Consider the following 18,237-nt stretch of genomic DNA (forward strand, 5'->3'; position numbering starts at 1 on the left):
ATTGCTCACCTAAGATGTTCTCAAACTGCTGCTTTACCTGTCAGCAAGCTAATGCTTGATATTACTCATTCACTTAGAGGCCTGCAGCTTTTCAGCAAGATTAAAGATTTGCAGTAATATTTTTATTTTTACTGTACATCTGATTACTACATTTTTCCCTGATAGTACCTAGAGGGCTGGAGTTAAATGAATCTACTCTTTCAAAATGTGTTTAGATAACACTTCTACTTACTGTTGCCTGTCTTAGAAAAACAACGTCCTTACTAATGCTTCAGAAATTATTTAGGCTTTTGTGTTAGCTGTTTGTGTTCATGTTTTGCTATCCTAGCCTCTAAGTACAGATTTTTATAAAGGCCTAATTGTGGACTATCACAGTGTGTCATAATAGTAAAATAGCTGATGTGACAAACAGTTACAGAGTTTTAGATAAGGAACAAACTAGGAGCCAATGAAATGTTAAATAAGAAACTGCTTATTTCCAGTGTTGCATTAGGAAAATATTTTCCACTTTTAATATACTCCATCCTCTCATTCTGTCTTGCAACTGAAGACCTCAGAACAGTTTGCCAAAAGTTAAACCCAGTGCCATTGCTTCATGTGAAGCGATTATTACACCTGCTTGCAGATGAATGGGTAAGTCTAGATGGATAAGTCTAGCTTTGACAAACTTTCTCTAGGCCACACTATGACTCGGAATCACAGCCAGCAGGAGAACATGAATCCTGAGTATTAATCACATTTCATCTATTAGCCAATATATTTTGTGCCAGGTTCCAATTCTATCAACAAATACACTGGCATGGCAGTTGGATACCCTTTTGACCATGTGATTCCACTTTGAAATTTTAAGTGCCAATGCTACATTGCTGTGTTTCAATTTTGAGCAGCATAATATCACCTCTGCTCCATCATGGACAAGGAGTCTGTGGGAGTTCCATGTCAGTCTTAATCTTGCACTGTGTCTGTCTCATTTCAGATCACCTGCAGTTCATTTGATACCATCCTGGTGGTCCTGTGTGTAATATTGGGATAGCATACTGGCAAGCTGATGAGAGGAATGAGTTTTCATAATCCTATCAATCGCTGTTCTTGTTTTGACCTCTTACATCTTGCTAAACAGATGACCTGCTAAGCAGGCTCAAGACTAGCTGTGGCCAATGTGCAGCTGTTTTTCATAGATAAAGTCAATGTAACAAATCAGACTACAGCCATAGACAAATACTGACAATGCAAATTTAAAGGAGCGTCTCTTACTGACGTTAAACAATTATTTTTGACACTGAAGGAGATGTTGATTACAGTGGCAAGACTTGACTTGCATTTAGTGCATAGTGATTCTGAAGAACAGCTGTAAAACATGTGCCATGCAGTCTTTTTTTTTTATTGCCAGTGGTTATGTACAAATCTTTCCATTTTGTATTTTCATTGCAAAGCAAACAGAAGGATGCATGAGCTAAGAGATAATGAAGCACAGTGTGCTGTTTCAAATCTTTGCTTTTGTAACACTAACAGAAATGGGGAGAAACAGACAAGCAGTTTTTTGTTATTTGGGTGTTTGCACGTCATTCAAACAAGATAGTGACATAGTGAATGTATCAAAAGAGCAAATCAGTTGATTGTGCCATATTGATGTATTTCCATTTCAGAACTGAATCACAAGAGGCAGTGGTATCTTATTAAATATTAAGTAGCCTATTAGGGAAAGACAGGATGATAGCAAAATTTCACATACTGAAAGTTTTGTTTTTCCTTGAGCTTGAACAAGAAAAGTCTTCTTGCAAATACTAGTTTTCACCCACCTGATGGCAATAGCTGGTGAAGGCAGCTATTGCAGTTATTCTCTTAATATGTTCCCCTTTTCAGTGTTCTTGTGAGGTCAAAGCATCCTAAATTGATTGCTTTCTTGTACAAATGGCAATCTTTTTTTTTTCCCACAGCAGGGGTGCTAGCAAGGCTTGAGAAAGCAACAGGTGGGAAAACACTGATGTAGGCATCATCTTGATGTGTGAATTTAACCATTTTCAGTGAATGAGTGGGAAGCTAACAAGATACACAAGCACTGCTGAAGTTTGATCTTAGGTAGACAGAGAACGAGTAAACTCCCAGCACTAAACAGTGGCAGTGATGTGCTGGTAATGCAATCTTCTCAGGAATGTCTTTATATGCTTCTAAGTGGATTGAGTGGGGAAAGTCTGCCTGTAAAAACAAATTAGGTGATGACTAAGATCAACAGCTTACAATAAAATAAAACTACAACTGATTCTCGTTTCACTAAATCGAATGGCAGAGGCAAATCCTTTTTCGACTAGCCTTTCTGTGACAGGTTTTTAGAAAAGCCATGTAGGATCCAGTCTGTAGTCCAGTGTACCCAGTATCTGCTATTTCAGAGAAAAGTGCATAAAATTTCATGATAGGCAAGTAGGGCTTTGTAAAGTTGCATGAAGAGGATAGTCTGCAGTAAGAGTTCAAGGTTGTGAATGTCTTTTCAAAATAATAAAGGTAAAATAAGTGGGCTATTTTCATTAGTAAATATTATTTTAGATAACTTTACTAGTGAAATAATTAGGCAGTTCTTGATGAGATTCTTGGGAGAAGTACCTTTAAATGCCACAGGAACTGAATGGAAAAATCCAAATTACAAAGTACAATTACAGTTACTGTCTGTGGGGCCAGTTTCCTGTTTCTCTTTTGGGTTAAGGTTTTTGTACAGGGAGCAGAATGGCAGTCAGGATTACACAGAATCAGTCCTGTAGGGCTTTTCATTGTCAGAGTACTTTAAACCCTTATCTAATAAAATGAAAAGACTGAAAGCTATAAGATAGAAACAAAAAGATGTTAAGAGATAAAAAGAAGCCATTATTTCAAGCATAGGTAATGTTGGTTAGGGTACTGTCACATCAAGAGTGCAATTATTCTATAATATCTAGGTGAGAACAAGGACACCAGTTTCTCACTAGGGTCTGACTGAGCTTTCAGCCCTAACTAAGTTTGTTCCAAAATAGCCAGAGCTGAACATTGATAGGTATTTGTGCCATATGGATAGTTGAAATGCAATCTGAATTTTGCTGATAACTTTCTAATAATTTGTTTTGTGTGAGTTTGTCATGGATTGAAACCACTGCTGCATGTCTTAAAAACAAACAGTATTAATGGCCCATTGCACCAGAAGAATGGCTTTTTCAATGCAAATGTTTGTGTATTTTAAATTATAAATTATTGCTTGGTCCAATAACCAGTAAAATATTACTTACCATGTCTTCTGCAGCCACTCTTGACTCTTAAACTCAAGCTGTTTAAGTTAAAGAGCCTCAATAATGAACCCTGTGACAGGGAGCATTTAAAAGTCCCTGAACTGGATTCTAATTTTAAAAGCAATAGCACTTGAGTATGTCATGATGAATTGCCACTCTTTTGATCCTCCCCCTCCCACAAAACAGAGGTTTGATGCAGAGTTCCTGTTAATCCAGTTCCTTGACATGAGGGGAGATATTCCTGGCACATTTCTTCCAGGGCCTGGAGCAGACCCTGCAGTTAAGTTATAGAACACCATGAGGAACTGTAAGCTGGTACCAAGTTTGAGTGATCTTAAATTACAGATTGCAGCAATTCAGTGATACCGTATAAGCAGCTGAGTTGTTCCTGCAACTGGTAGAGACTGGAAGGGGAAGGGAGGAGGAGGTCTCAGAGAAGGGAGTTCTGCAGTGTTCCTCAGCAGCAGATTGCCGTGCCACCACAGCTGTCTGGCTGCCTTCCTCTGTTAATCATAAATCCACAGACAGTCATTCTAACCATAGCTCTCCTGGTAGCTATGTGACTTAGCCCTGGTGTGGGACCCATGCATTCATGTCCCACAAACAGCCTCCCGCTGAAGAGCGGGCTCTTGGATGCTCCTTGCTGAACTGCCTAGTGTTGGATAATACATGTCATCCGTCCATGCCATGAGCTCAACAAATAGGTGAACTGAAGGACTGCGAACTGATTTGTTCAGTACAGTAAATCAAAGATTAATATTTCAACCCCTCTAGTGTTTATTAAATTATGTTGTTATGTGTGTTCATTCAGCAATTTGTGAATTATGTTGTTTTATCATAGACATGTTTTACCAAAGTTCATCACATAGTGAGCCTTCTCCAGAAGTATGTTCTGACTTAATTGTGCTGTCATAGAGCCACTGGGAACTGCAATATCATACATCAGATATTCTTTTTCTAATATAGCCTGTAAAATAATTTTTATGGGTTATTGCTGTGTATTTGCAAGAGGTATTTTCAATTTAAAAACTAAGTTGAGATTTTTTTCCCAAATTGTTTTTCATTTGTATTTCTTAGCAGTAACGTTAAAATAAATGCTTTGCAACAATTTAACTTCTAGTTAATTACTCTGTAATGGTGTTGGCATATTAGGGATAGATAACTATGGGACATTTATCTGATCTTTTATAAAAAAATTGTCAGATCAAGAGCTCTAATCCCTACAGCCCTTGATCAACTAAACCTCACAATATCCTTGAAACAGGTGTTGAGTTACTAAATGGATGCAATTTATTTCTTCTTATGGGTAGAAAAATTGAGAAACACACTGATACATATAGTTGCTTAGTCAGTCAAAGCTGGGTTCTGGTGTTCAAGAATACCATCCATTTCTCCAAATCCTGCATGTTCAGTGCCCCTGCAAATGAACTCCTGTGCCCTATAAAGTGAAGTGCATGACTAAGTTCTCCACTGAGTTGATTTGAGGATTGATGTGAGAGCAAGAAACAGTGGGAACAATAATGGGAATTTTTCAGAATCCACCCTATTACCTCTTTTACCACACTGTATGTGTTCGTTCATGAAACAATTTGGAGTGTTCAGCTTTTTTATCTGCATTCAGACTTTTAAAATTATTTGTTACAGACATTCCTACAGATACAGGCAGTTTACACATGTTTCTTTTGATATGTGGACTTCGAAGAGTCAAAGATCCTCTGTATTTAGTAGATGCATTTTCAGGTAGGTGCCTGCTATTTGAATACCCTTGTTTTGTTCCTGGATTCAGATGTATTTCTTTTAATGTTTCTAAGTTTGGCATAAGCTGGTTTATTCATTGCAGAAAACTTCATAATATTTAAAAAAAAAAAGTTCATGTAACCATTGATCTATTCAACCCATTATTTCTATATTGCATCTTTTCCAGCCTGCTGGGAATAACAGAGCATAAAAATCAAAGCAATATTTGATGATTTTACTTGATCAGAAAACTATTTTGTTGTTACATACAATATTAATGGAAGACAAAGCATTCACCTACTTCAAAATAACATTTTTTTATCTTACGGTCCTGTGGCTGTTACACCAACTGCATGTGTGCTAATTAATATTATTGAAGTTACAAGGAAATTTTGCCATCCATTGTTATGACTCAGCACTGTAAACTAGACTGAAGTTTTCTCATAGTCACGTAGGTGGATGTTTTGACAGGTTCTGTGTGTGTCTGTAAAAGGTTCAGATATTCCAAGTTGGAAATTTAGCCTCTACTATGCAGTTTATTTTTCTAAGCCTTTATTACCACCTTGTAATGCTTGGTAACAAATGTAGTTTATCAAAGTCAAGTAGCTGGTTCTATTCTATTCTGGTATTGGAAGAGTGGCAAATTTCTCTTATGCACACAGTAACTAAGTGTGAACTGTAATGGTTGCAGTTGCTTCCACAAATATCTTTTATACAGGAGGAAAAATGAAAACAATTTTGCCTTAGTTGCTGAAGTCACTGCATTCTATAGAGCATTGTTCTCTTGAGATGAATCAAAATTAATATTGGAGCTTAGGTAAATAACCCTTGAATCATAAGAGATTGCATGAAGCAGAAATGCTAAATATTAACTTTCAGATATGCTAATCATTTAAATTCTGAGGAGTAATGTGAGGGCTGAGCATGAAATCTGGTACACATTCGGTCTTTATAGTTGTAATACAGTATTTGCCTAGTTCTTCTTTATTCATGCAGCTATTTACATTTATTTCTAAGAAAGAATTAAATGAAGTTAAAATTAATACTTTTGATTAATAAAAAAGACATTCCTCTTCTGTTTTAGATTGGCATAGAAGGGATCCCAGTGTACATCTGGGCATAATTGGACCTGCAGTAAGTTGTTGTTGTAATTTTTATTTCATTTGTATGTTTATTCCTAAATACTTCTGTTCACTCGCATCTGAGATACCGCAATAATTCTTTCCAAACCGAACCTACTAACTGTTACAGAGATAAGAAGGTACAAACCTAGCAGTTGTAAAGGCTGTTCACAACAGGTCTGAACTGTGGAAGTGGGAGCGATTCCACTGCTCCGACTTCCAAAGTTCAGAGTTCTGCTGGCAGCTGAGGGACCGCCTCACTCAGCACGTGCCCTTTGCATTGCAGAAGGGAAAGCAGCTAAGAGGGTTCTTCTGAGAGGACGTGCACTGAGGTAGCCCACCTCTATTCATTTAGGTTTTTATTAATGCAAACTGTTGTCAGTAGAACTAAAATAGTTTACAGCAGCTGAAGATTTGTTTTACATACACTGAATTATTTTGTTTTGAAGGCTTGGGTTAGTTTTATAAAGGGCATTTGCAGTTGGATTGCTATAACTTTATGTTTAGCTCAGGCACACAACTTCGGGATGCTTTTCATCTATTATGGTCGCCAAGAGCAAAACCTTTAGTGTTTCACTTGACTACAGAATCAACTTCTGAAGATAAAAACTATAAAAATATTTGGATTTTAAGATTGGCTTCTGGTTTTATACCTGTGAGATAGTACAAAATTTTTTGGAGACTCAGGAAGTACTAATGCAAATAAAATATTAGAAATGCCTATTTCAATATGAATAATTTATAAATAAGCATTGAAAATATTTTGAAAGGCAACAGTTGCCATCTAGAATAATTTTTTTAGCAGGTATTGCTAATGAGAATTTTTAATACTGTGAAGGTGATGTCAAATGCTCATTATCCCTGTTCTTACATCTTTTGTTCACGTGGAGGATTGTGTCTTTGTTCCATTCCATTTAGATTTTGATGCCATTTCTGGTAGTCTCAATTCGTACACAATTAACAGTTGTCAGCAGGTGCAAAATGATGTTAGGTTTCTGTCTGACACCAGACAGCAAGGACAGAGCTTTGAGCTGACAAATAAAATTGGTGAAGTCTGTTTCACATGCAGAGTCTAAAACCTGGGAAACAGATATCTGAGAGGGAAGGTGGGGTTGACTAAAATAAAGAAAATCAGAAACTGAGTTGCTCTTACGTGTCCACGTCTCAGGTTAAGCTTAGAGTTGGTATCATTCCTTCCAAATGAATTACACATATTTTAGCAAAAGTGCTGGCCGATGTTAATGTGACATTGCATTTTTTCCCCTTAAGGCATAAAGATCCTGTTTAAAAATTTCGAAGTTATAACTTCTATTTCTCTTTTTTTCACAACCGGATCAATCAGTTAAGTGGCAGCTCTTTTGTGATTGCTAACTCTCCTTAGATAAAACATACACTCGGGTTGCTGTCTCAGTGTTGTCAGCACTTTGTTTCTCAGCAATGATGCTTTTCATGAAGCAACAGCTCCTGAAAGAGTTTAAAATCAAAGCTATCCCAGTCATTATTATGAAATAATCTTTTTCTAGTTGTGGAGAAAGGTTTGAAAATGTGGGCTTATGAAGCATGAAGATAAACAAGAAAAACTATTGAACCCTCCCAATTCCACGCCATCATTTTTAAATCAAGTAGCATGATTTTTGAGGACGGAAGAAGACTGAGCATTTCTCAAGAGGGAAGCATGCACCACTTTTACCATGTCTGAGTCTGTTCTGAATGCTTAAAAGGTAGTAAAGGGTTGCATAAATTTTCTGCCAGTCCTTTCTTTTCTAATGGTCTCTTAAAACTTGGTGTTTGAGTACCCACCATTGTTCCAGTTGTTTCTACTTTGTGATCTCTCTGATTTTACCTGCAGAAACGGAAGTTTTTAGAAAGGAACCATCCTTGAATATGTAAATATTCTTATGATTTCTGCTTATCATAGTGCTGAAAAAGTGCAAAACTACACAATGCATGGTTATTTTCAGAGCCATGAGAGAAAGATAAGTATTTCCCGAATCTCAGTCTAACCAATACTATACCTAAATATTTGCTAGCACAGTATTTTCTGTGGGCCAGGTCCTCAACGGTAGCGACTGCACTGTAAACTGGTGAGGGAGAGGGGGGAAAGATGCCTCTGAGCCACCAAAGTGCTTCTCCTAATTCTGTGCAAAGTGAGGTTCATTCCCACAGCCCAGCACCCGGACTGTCCTGCTTCTGCTTCTAGTATGTTGCCTATGTCAAGGGAACATACTTTACACTAAACTAACAAAACTAATTGCAGTACTTCTGAGAAGGAAATAATTTGTGCCACATGTATATCCATAGCAGCAGAAGGCTTGACAAAAAAAAAGCCTGTAGCCTTAATCTAACCAGTGGGAAAGGTACGAGTAGGCAGCTGTGTCATATGAAACAAACTCTTGCTGATGCCAAAAGGGTACTAAAACCTTCACTGTTTCTTCTGGGTAATGTGTTCATGTCCCTCTATAAGACTCATCTCTGATTCATCTTCACAAGAGCCTGAAAATTTGTAGGTAGTCTGTTTTATAGGAAAATAAATAGAATCTGAATGGGCAAATAAGGACTATTTTTCTATTTTCTCATTCAGTTTTTTTCTTTGTAAATTTGGGGACATATGATTTTATTTTTAAAAGAAAAAAAATTTTATCGGCATTTTTTTCCACGCTGATACACAAAATGATTTGGAAGTGAACTGGTGTGGAAGGCAAATCTAGAGCAGGTGTAATGAAGCTGTGCTTTGGAATCAAAAGATGCACTTGCTACCTCCAGTGAGGATTTTAAACATTTTAGTCGTCTTTTTAAATTTGCTTCACTTTTTCATAAGCTAACGTCTTTACAGTAAGCTACCAGAAATAACCCTGTGGCAGTGCATAGGCAGGATCAAGGACTGAACCTCCATAAAACATTTAAAAATGTATTTCTCCCATAGTACTAAAATATTGCTGAAGGATGAAAATAAATCTCAGCTCTATTGGTATTTATTTGTGTTTCTTCTCAAACCACAAAATTTTAAGAAAATCAATGCCATTAGCTGTGAAGCAAGTCATGTTTATTGTGAATATTAAAAACCCATACCTTAAGATTATATTAAGAATATAAAGACCAAAGGCCTGTACACTATTTTCTGCTTTGCTTCCGTAAGATTCTAACCTTTTCCCTGCATTTGCTGTGCATGATTGTCTCAAGTCGTACAATCTAAGTAATGTTGCAGGGTTGGGTCCTGTATAATGTAAAATTTTTAGCATTTATTGTCTCTTCCAGTTTTCCTTTTGTTCATTTCTATAATGAAATTTGAAACAATAGCTAATTTTCAGCAGAAGCTTATGAAACTTTTAAAAGGTTAAGGCCATAAAGCTTGCATTCAACTGTTGAGTAACCTCTCGGAGCCCACTTCGTGCTCTCTGCATAATTCTTAACCATTCCTGTAGACAGTACAGAATATTGTACTGTGTTTGTAATGATACTGTTTTCATTGACAGCTATTTTTCTTCTGTCCAATTTCTTTCCATGCCTGTTGAGACAGTTTGAGTTGAATAACTGCCTCCACAGATGGAGGGACCTATCAGGTCATGTAGCCCATCCCTTTATAATGGATGGCTGTTACTTACTGTGAGGTTTCTGGGCTAGTTCTAAAATGAAACAGCCATTGACACAACCAAACTAAAGCAACTAGAGGAAGTCTAATAACCTGCTCCAGAATATCCTAGAGCATAACAATTAGGAAAATCAGATAGGAGATAGAGATACAATTTCAAATTCTTTAGCCTGCTGAGGAATATGAAATTCTGCCAGCTACATCCTGAATAAGTGTTCTACTCAGATATTTTTTAAAAGGTAAGAACTACTGCTATCATTAAGCTGACAACTCTTCTAACCCTTTGTTTGCTTGTTCTTCAAGAAAAACTCCCTGAAAATGAAACTTTTGTTAGAAATGGTAAAATGAGGTGATCCAATATTTCTTAAAAAGGTTATATATTTTTCTTTTAGACCTGAAGTTTTGTTAATTTAGATCCTAGTTGCCAAATTGTAAAAAATACAGTTTAATTCAGATGAAACAAGTTGTTAATTGTCCCCAATTGCAGTAGTAGAGCTACACTGTAAGCCAGAAGACATTGAATTTCCTTAAGCATTTAGTATATGGAAAAGATGATGTAGAATGGCTGAATTTAATATGTTCGCAAGGATCTTGTATTTCTGGTGCCTTTGCTGCAGGGACATTGTGTTGCATTGCAGACAACAGTTGTGTTTTGAGTTTTAGGGGAAGCTTGGTCTTGCTGAGCCTATTCAACAATCAATCAGATAAAAATTGTAATGTGGGGTCACCTGCTGCTGTGAATGAAGCTGATTCCTTTCACAGTGATGCTGTCAAAACCTCACAAACACAAGCAATTGAGCAGATTCTTCCTATCTGTATTGAATATGCTTGCAGATACAGCTTTTCACTCTTTAGTACTCTGTGGTATTCTGACTGAACTTTAAATGTACTAAGACCTGTTTTCCCTACAAGGTCTAGAGGGCCACAGTAGTCCCAGCAGTATAATGATGTTTCTGGACTATTGCTTCTGCCTGAGTTAATTTTCATATGACAGCAATTTAATACAGTGGGTTTATGGAAGATTTCCTAGATTTTGATCATGGTAGGCCCTGTGCTTAACAGGCACCTTCTTTGTGCAGCTTTTGATCTGTGACTTTCTGCACTGTCAAAACATGTCTCAGATGTTTCTTTGCCTGTCAGCAGAGTAGAACTTCCTTAACAGCATATCTGCTCCCGTTAGGTGTGGTTTCATGTTATGTGCCCACTCCTCTTTCCATGTATCATCTTACCTCATCTGTTCTGATAGAAACCATTCATACAGTGCAAGCTACTTTCCTCTCATCTCTGCTGAATTGATGAAATTTGCAGCTCTCTGAAGCTTCCTCTGGATGGGTGATTTTTTAACAAAAGATGATAGGTAACTGATGATCATATTTGCCTGCTACGTTGATAGGTAACAAAATAAAATGTGGCAACAAATACTCCACCTGGTAGAAGAACTGGATCATGGACACATTTTGCGTGAACGTAACTTTCTTTTCAGTAGCTTTTTCTGAGACTACGAAGTTCCTAGGCATCCTGCCATAGTCAGTTGCCTTTGGAAGCATCCACATCTTTTAAGTGCATTTCCAACTTACTGAACAGCTTATGTTGTATCTAATTTCTGTTATATTGAGCCTGTGGTTAGATAACTGTGCCCCCTCAAGTTCCTAAATGTAGCTCACAGGGATCACTTCTCCAAGTCATTGCTACACCCATCCTGAAACTGAATTCTCATATTTAGGCCAGGCTTCTTGGAATATCTACCAGTAGAAGAATGCAGCTTAAAGAATTGTTCTGTTTATGAGGCAGATGGCAATTTCTTGGCTTCCACAGAAGTAGATGGGATAGAAATTAATATCTTACAAATTTTATGAGTCACAAGCTGTAGTTTTTCTCATCCTTCTAAAAGTAGAAAGCAAAAGACCATATCCCACTGCTCATTAAATCACTTGCAAGTACTCCATTGATTTTAATGGAAACAGAGTATAGTTCCTCATGAGAGGAACTCAGCATCCAAATAGTACTTTGGGGAAAAAGCTGAAAAGATATTTATATAGAAACAGTATATGAAATATCTAAGGAACCTGTGACATGACATAGTAGTTTAGTGTTTGGATCTGTATCATACTCTGTCTCCAGGATCAGGTAGTGCTTCAGGAAAGGGCACTTGATTTCCCCCCCTGCTGTTACCAAAAATACTTTCTTAAGCAGTTATGCAAGCCTTTTACTTGCATAGGAAGGAATTAATTCCTTAGTGCAAGAGTGATTCACTTGCATTTTTTAATTTATGAAGCCCTGTTTTCATGAAATAATTAATCTTGTGTTCAAAGTACATAATCATGGTTATAAGATAAATTCTGACTTTTCCCCAAAAGAGTTTTCTAAAATCCTTTGTGAGTGTTCTCTATCTCATAATGGAAAAAAAACCAAACCCAAAATATTAACATGTATTAAAAAGAAAATAAGCTGTGTTGTTCCCAGTACTTACAACTGCTGCATGCTGTGCAAGCTATCATAAATTAGTCTAACATAGTCAGCCAGCCCTAACAAAAAAAGTCTAGTTCTGTTCTTCATGTCTAGTTAAGGATTTCCAAGTTCTGTTTATTTCTTTTGATCATGTTAAATGAAAATAGCAGACATAGTTAAGCTTTGTAAATAAACCTGCTGGAGTTAATTGCCCAGCTTAGACAACTTTTTAATAACTCTAACATACCTTCATGTCAGACTATATTTTAGAATTTTGTGCTTACTAGTTTTCAAACATCGTATTAGTTTTCAAACAAGTGCATAACATCTATCTTGACTCTCTCCGTTTACATGCGGATTGCTTCTGTGTTAACTAAAGCCTGAAAAGATCCTTTCCTTCACATACATAAAGGGACAGACAATTGCTTGGCACATCAGTGCATTGTTCCTCACTTGGACAGGAAGTTGTCAAATCATTCATTTGAATCCTGTTAGCCTTAGCGGAGTCATCTGAAAACAGTCATTTGTGTTAAATAGATCTCGCTCTAATTAGAACCTGCAGCCAGAGGGATGTCAGGGGAGAAGAAATGGATCCTCCCCTTCTGACAGTAGCCCAAAGCTACGCTGCGTTGGAGTAGTCACTTAAAGGTTTAGAGTGGAGTACTCGATTCACGCGCTGCTGTACTGTGCACTCCCCCTAGCTGGGTTTCTAAGTGTCAATCACTCGCGAGAGCATTTGTCTCAAGAGTCAAATGAAACTACCAAGCTCCAGATCCGTAGTATGATTTAAAAGCTCAGCTTATTCATGCATTTAAATATTTTAGTAAAAAGTATGCTAAAATTTATTTTTCTTTCCTGGGTATTTCAAACATATGCTATAGTGCTAAAGTAGTGCCATTTTCCTTTCTAGGTTGATCCACTTTTTACAAGTGAAGTTAAGGAAAAAGTTAAAAGGTAAGAAGTTGATGTTAAGCCTTTTATCTTCTCCAGGTGAAAGCAGTTGGCTGACTAGCTTTTTAAATCATGTGTGTAAATGCTCTTTTGTAATTACAAATGAACATACATGCACAACTCTCTATATGACTAGCAAATGTGTGCTGATTATCTGGCATGTAACATTCTCAGACTAGGTATTGTACACGTTTTGCAGTTTACAATGTAGATCTCTTAATGTTTTATGTTAAATCACATCTGGTTTAGTGTGATTTATATTTATTATTCTTTGGGATCTTTTAATTCTTTCTTTCATCCTGTCTTATGCAAGATTTTGCATGCTTGCTGTTGGTGGGTATATGAGTAGATGGACAAGATAACCCTGTATAGCTTTTTTCCTATCCCTAGTTTATATCCTTCCTGACTGAAAGATATAAATGTTAGAGAAACAAGATTTTTTTTGTGTGTGTCTGCAGAACTTAGAATTGTTTGACTTGAACAGAACAACCATATTATCTCTGATTGATAATAAAGTCTGCATAAAATGTGTTTTGGAATTCCATTTTTGGATCAAGAGAAAATGTTTTTTATTTTCTATTCAGGTTATTCATGGGAAACATTACTCCTGTAATCATGCATTTATACTCCAGTTGGTATAGTTATTTATCTCTACAGAAGCTGGATGTTACTGCACAATCAGAAAAGCAGTGTTTAACAAAGTCTAGTTGACAGGGAGCTGGTCTTAACGTCAAATGCACTTGTGTTTCCATCTGGCTTAGTGATCTCATGTCGAGGTTAAAGAGGCAGGAACAGGCTCATCAAGCGGAGGAGATGCTGGCTTTTCAAAAATGATCACCAGTATTAAAGATCTCATTCGATTAATCTGAGACTGAACACCTGATTACCCTATTTTTCTACCCTTCACCCTTGATTTGATTGACCTTCATTAATCTGAGGAAGATGATGGCAGTAGAAATGTAACCCTTCAGAACAGAATAGTGCTTATAATAAAAGAGGAAGCAGAAGAGTTTTTTCAGGACCACGTTCCATCCCCAAAAGCCAGCATTTGAAAAGTCAGCATCTCCTGCAGTTGATAATTCTGATAATTACGTTCCATTTCCCTAAGTATTTAAACTGTGTGTTTTTCATAAACCTCTGCATGCATCTTCTCTATCTCACACAAATTCTTCAAGGGAAAATTGCACCCTATCCATTGAACTCTCCTCCTTCGTTTATGAGACTGATGGTGGTGAACAGAGCATGGTGTTAAGTGATCAACTATAAAACTTCAGAACAACAGCCAGTGAAGTGGCAGATAGCAAGGTATACTGTGTTGAGTTTATAACCGCATTTATAGATAGAAAGCTAACGGAAACATGGTAAAGTGGCTTGCCCGTAGGCAAGTGATTGTTAGCATCAGAACCATGGCTGAATTGCTCTGACCACCTTCCATCATTGCCCTAAATTTTAGGAAGAATTGTTTGAGCACATTCTTTGGAGGTGTCCTATTTGTGTGCATTTTATTTCTAGGGCACCTGGAGTACATTTATTACAGGAGATGCCACAAGATGATCTTCATGCTGCTATGAAAAGGTGCTTTGCTGTGGTGAACAGCTCCATTTCAGAGGGGATGTCTGCTGCAATTCTGGAGGTAATTGCATCTTAGTGGTAAGGTTTTTCAGTGAGGTTACAGTGAATCTGAAATCACCTTTTATCACTGGAAGTGTGTGTCAGCATTTTATATCCATGTTTCAAAGCTAGTGAAGACAAAACTAAAGTATTTCTTTTTGCAAGTGTTAGTGATTAAGGTTTTCTTCCCTTGAACTGACAGTTTTTTATGCTTTATTTATTTTTTTAAAGGACAGAATATAATTTTATCAAATCTGTTAAATTAACAATACAGACCTGAGATACAAAAATCATTCTGATTTACTGGGGTTGTCACTATTCTTGATTCAACACCCACTTCCTTATAATGTTGCTAGAATAGACTTTCATTTATTTTTACATCCTTTCAAAAAGCAATCTAAGAGCTATATTTGGTTATTTAATTCTGAAATGATTAATGAAAAAATGACACGCTCAGTTAATTTTTTTGCCATCGGTATTGAAAATTAATAACCAGGTTATTTTGTACCTGTCAAAGTAGGGCACTGCTTAGTATCAAATGCTTTCTAGGGAAAAAATAAATGTACTTAACGTGGAAGTTTTTTGGGCAGACACCTTTTACTGTTCCATTTTTTTGGTGACTGCTGAATGTTGGTTTGTGATGATCTCAGAAGATCACAGAAACTATTACATGATTTGTATTAATGAATCTCCTATTTCTGTTTCTAATGAGTAATCACGTTGCATATCCAGCATGCTTTTCTTTCACACATCTGAAAGTCCTTCATAAATAAGAACTAAGTGAGCATTGTAGGAATTATGAAAGTTAGGTGATGGTGAGATAGCAAATGTGTATTTTCTTTCTAAAATGCCACTGCTCAGAGGTGGAAGCAGATGCTGATTCACAGCAACAATACTCTATAAACAACAACTACTACAGGCTGTGACATTTCCAAACTTATCAGTGTGGCAGGCTAGACAAATGTTGTATGTTCGGTAGTTGAGATGGAGTGTACCAACACAGTACACAGCCACAACTAAGTCAGTGACTCAGAGAGATAAAAGTTAAGTAACTGTCACCTCCTCCTCACCAGTTGTGTGTTCTCTTCAGGACTACTCACATAACAGTTGACCAAAAATCAATACGATTTATTTCCTGAGTGTGTCCGTGAGTTAGCGACAGAGGAAAAAAAGGGCGGGGGGGGGGCGGAAACAAACCAGAAAGGCTGTTAAGAGACACAGCATCTGCAACAGAAGTGCAAGTATGCTTGGTCTGATACAAATTTTTATGCAAACTCAGGACTGACAATTAGTGTAGTTTTCCCCAAAATTTTCCCATCAGATTTGAGCAGTTAAAAGACATTTTCCTTAGCTTTTATCAGGAGAGGGAGCAATCTTGGAAGTTTGGTGTCTTAACAAATATGCGGTAACTCAACGCAAAAAGATAATGCTGGTTTACTTCAGAGGTCATGTTGAGACTGCTTCAGGAATTACTGATTTTTGCTTTCCTCTTGAAGTTTCAATTCTGACAAGTTTTGAATCTGATAACTGTAAGACTAAATCAACAAGGAAAGTTTGTTTTTTGTTTTTTTTTTTTTTAGCTCTTCTCTTTGTGGCTGACCAATTATCCTATCAGGGCTATTAAATAGTCAAATACCACCTCTAGTGGAAAGCTGTCCCTTTTAAGTTTTCACTACACAGTTGAGTAATTTAGTCCCAATTTATACACAGACCAAGAAAAAAAAATCCCCCAAAAACCCACCCTCCTCCAACAACTGTTTTTCTCACTGAAAATTATTACATGAACAGAATAGTAAATAATTCCTGTTGTATTTCTCTTCTTTTTTAAGAATTACAAGACTATTCTGGCAAAAGAGTATCGAATCACAGAATCGGACACTACTACTGGAAAATTTTCTATGTTCTCTATGTAGTTGGAAAGAAAAAGGTTTTGACTCCAGCACCATTTCTTCAAAGTACTTTTTCTGTGCTCTCAAGAGTATTCCAGCTGTTGTAAAAATCATTAGATTGTTATGCTTTTACCAAAAAAAAAGCCAGTTAAAAAAAAAGTCATCGTAGAAAAGGAAGATGGCCAGACTCTATTCTGCTGTAGGGCAAACCCCAGTCTTAGACAACATGTGAAGTACAGGCCTAGAGTTTTGGAATATAAGCCATAGCAAACTATAAAAATGAAAAAAAAAAAAAAATCAGGGACGATTGAGAAGACAAAATAGTAAATAAAACCTTTATTACTTTATATGCCCTGTACTGCTGGTTCGAAATGCTTATTGTGAAACATGCTTCCAAAGCTAAAACTTACACCCTGCATCCTTCTGAAATAGCATTAAAACACATTTGCAGTCAGAATAATGTAACAAAACAGATGGCCAATGGACTAAAATGTTACTTTATGCTATTATTTGTTGAACCTAGGTCAGTACATTATACATATTTTCAACAATGCAAATGATTCTTTTTGCTGCTTAAAAAATAGATGAAGTATCTAAATTAAATTCTAAGCCACTTCATGCAGTAATTATTTACAGCCCAATCCATTTGTTTAAGGCTAGCTGGTATAAAGCCAGCCCCTTATCTTATGTATTTCGCCATCTGTTCTGCCTTCCAGTAGCTATAATTCATTGGTACCTATGTGTTTTGGGACCTGAAAGTCGTCTTATGTAGGAGTTACAACCCTGCAACTTTATGAAACAGAACAAATGTCTTTCCCTTCTGAGTTCAGAAATTACAGAAAATGAAACATAAACGTAGTAATCAACTTCAATGAGTCATCAACTATGCAGCATTCAGAAATAGAAGTGAATGAACATATATCTTGTGATTTTTTTTTTTTTTTTTTAAATGTGCGCTGCAGTCCAATCTAAACTGCAGTACAGCAATACTGTGCCAGCCTATGCAACCAGACTGTTAGGTACAGTCCAACACCGAACTGCCACAGGGCACTCGCATGTTTAACGATCACTGTCGATGGGCAGCCCAACGGCACAGTAGTGACTATTCACTGCATCTGACATGCTCGAATCCCAACTCCTCTTTGTTTTGCAGGTAACTATTTGTGGGGATAGTGGCACTTCCAACTGTCAGTCCTGGGGTAGTTGTGCTGTGTTTTGTGTGTTTTTCTTCTTTTGTTCTTTTTTTTTTTTAAACTCTTTCCTGTGAATGGACAGTCACTTGTTTGGAAAGTAGCCAGACCTGAAATACTCTTACAGTTTTGTTTTTTAAAAGAAGAAATACAGAGAGGTGAGGAGAGGGCCTTAGGCAGGTGACAATGAACACTGACACACTTCACTGCCACTATCAAGCTCTTGATTTTTACTTCAGAGGTTCAAGTAAAGTATCTTCATTCCTTGTTCATTGAACGTGTTTGAATGAGATCAAGAGCCAGCAGACTGAACACAAGGGCATTTAAGCCTGTCAATAGGAAAGGCTGAAAAAGAGCTGAGTCAGAAATTCTGTTTCTGAGATGTTGATGCTTTTCTGGGAACTCTGTGCTAGGTCTATAGTTGGGTCATTAGAGCCAAAAGGAACTCCC

General features: G+C 36.9%; 1 protein-coding gene across 1 annotated transcript in view; it reads left to right on the top strand.

Annotated features, from left to right (window-relative positions):
• GLT1D1 (glycosyltransferase 1 domain containing 1) overlaps window positions 1–18,237 on the top strand; it is a gene marked incomplete at both ends in the record, with an annotated part of 58,497 nt that overhangs the window by 30,583 nt on the left and 9,677 nt on the right. The window contains 4 exons of the mRNA XM_082007693.1: window positions 4,896–4,991; window positions 6,073–6,122; window positions 13,057–13,100; window positions 14,610–14,730. Coding sequence (XP_081863819.1) covers window positions 4,896–4,991; window positions 6,073–6,122; window positions 13,057–13,100; window positions 14,610–14,730 — 311 coding nt within the window. The remainder of the gene's footprint in view (window positions 1–4,895; window positions 4,992–6,072; window positions 6,123–13,056; window positions 13,101–14,609; window positions 14,731–18,237) is intronic.

This window comes from Phaethon aethereus (assembly GCF_964289735.1).
Source record: "Phaethon aethereus genome assembly, chromosome: 17".
In the NCBI taxonomy this organism is placed as follows: Eukaryota; Metazoa; Chordata; class Aves; order Phaethontiformes; family Phaethontidae; genus Phaethon; species Phaethon aethereus.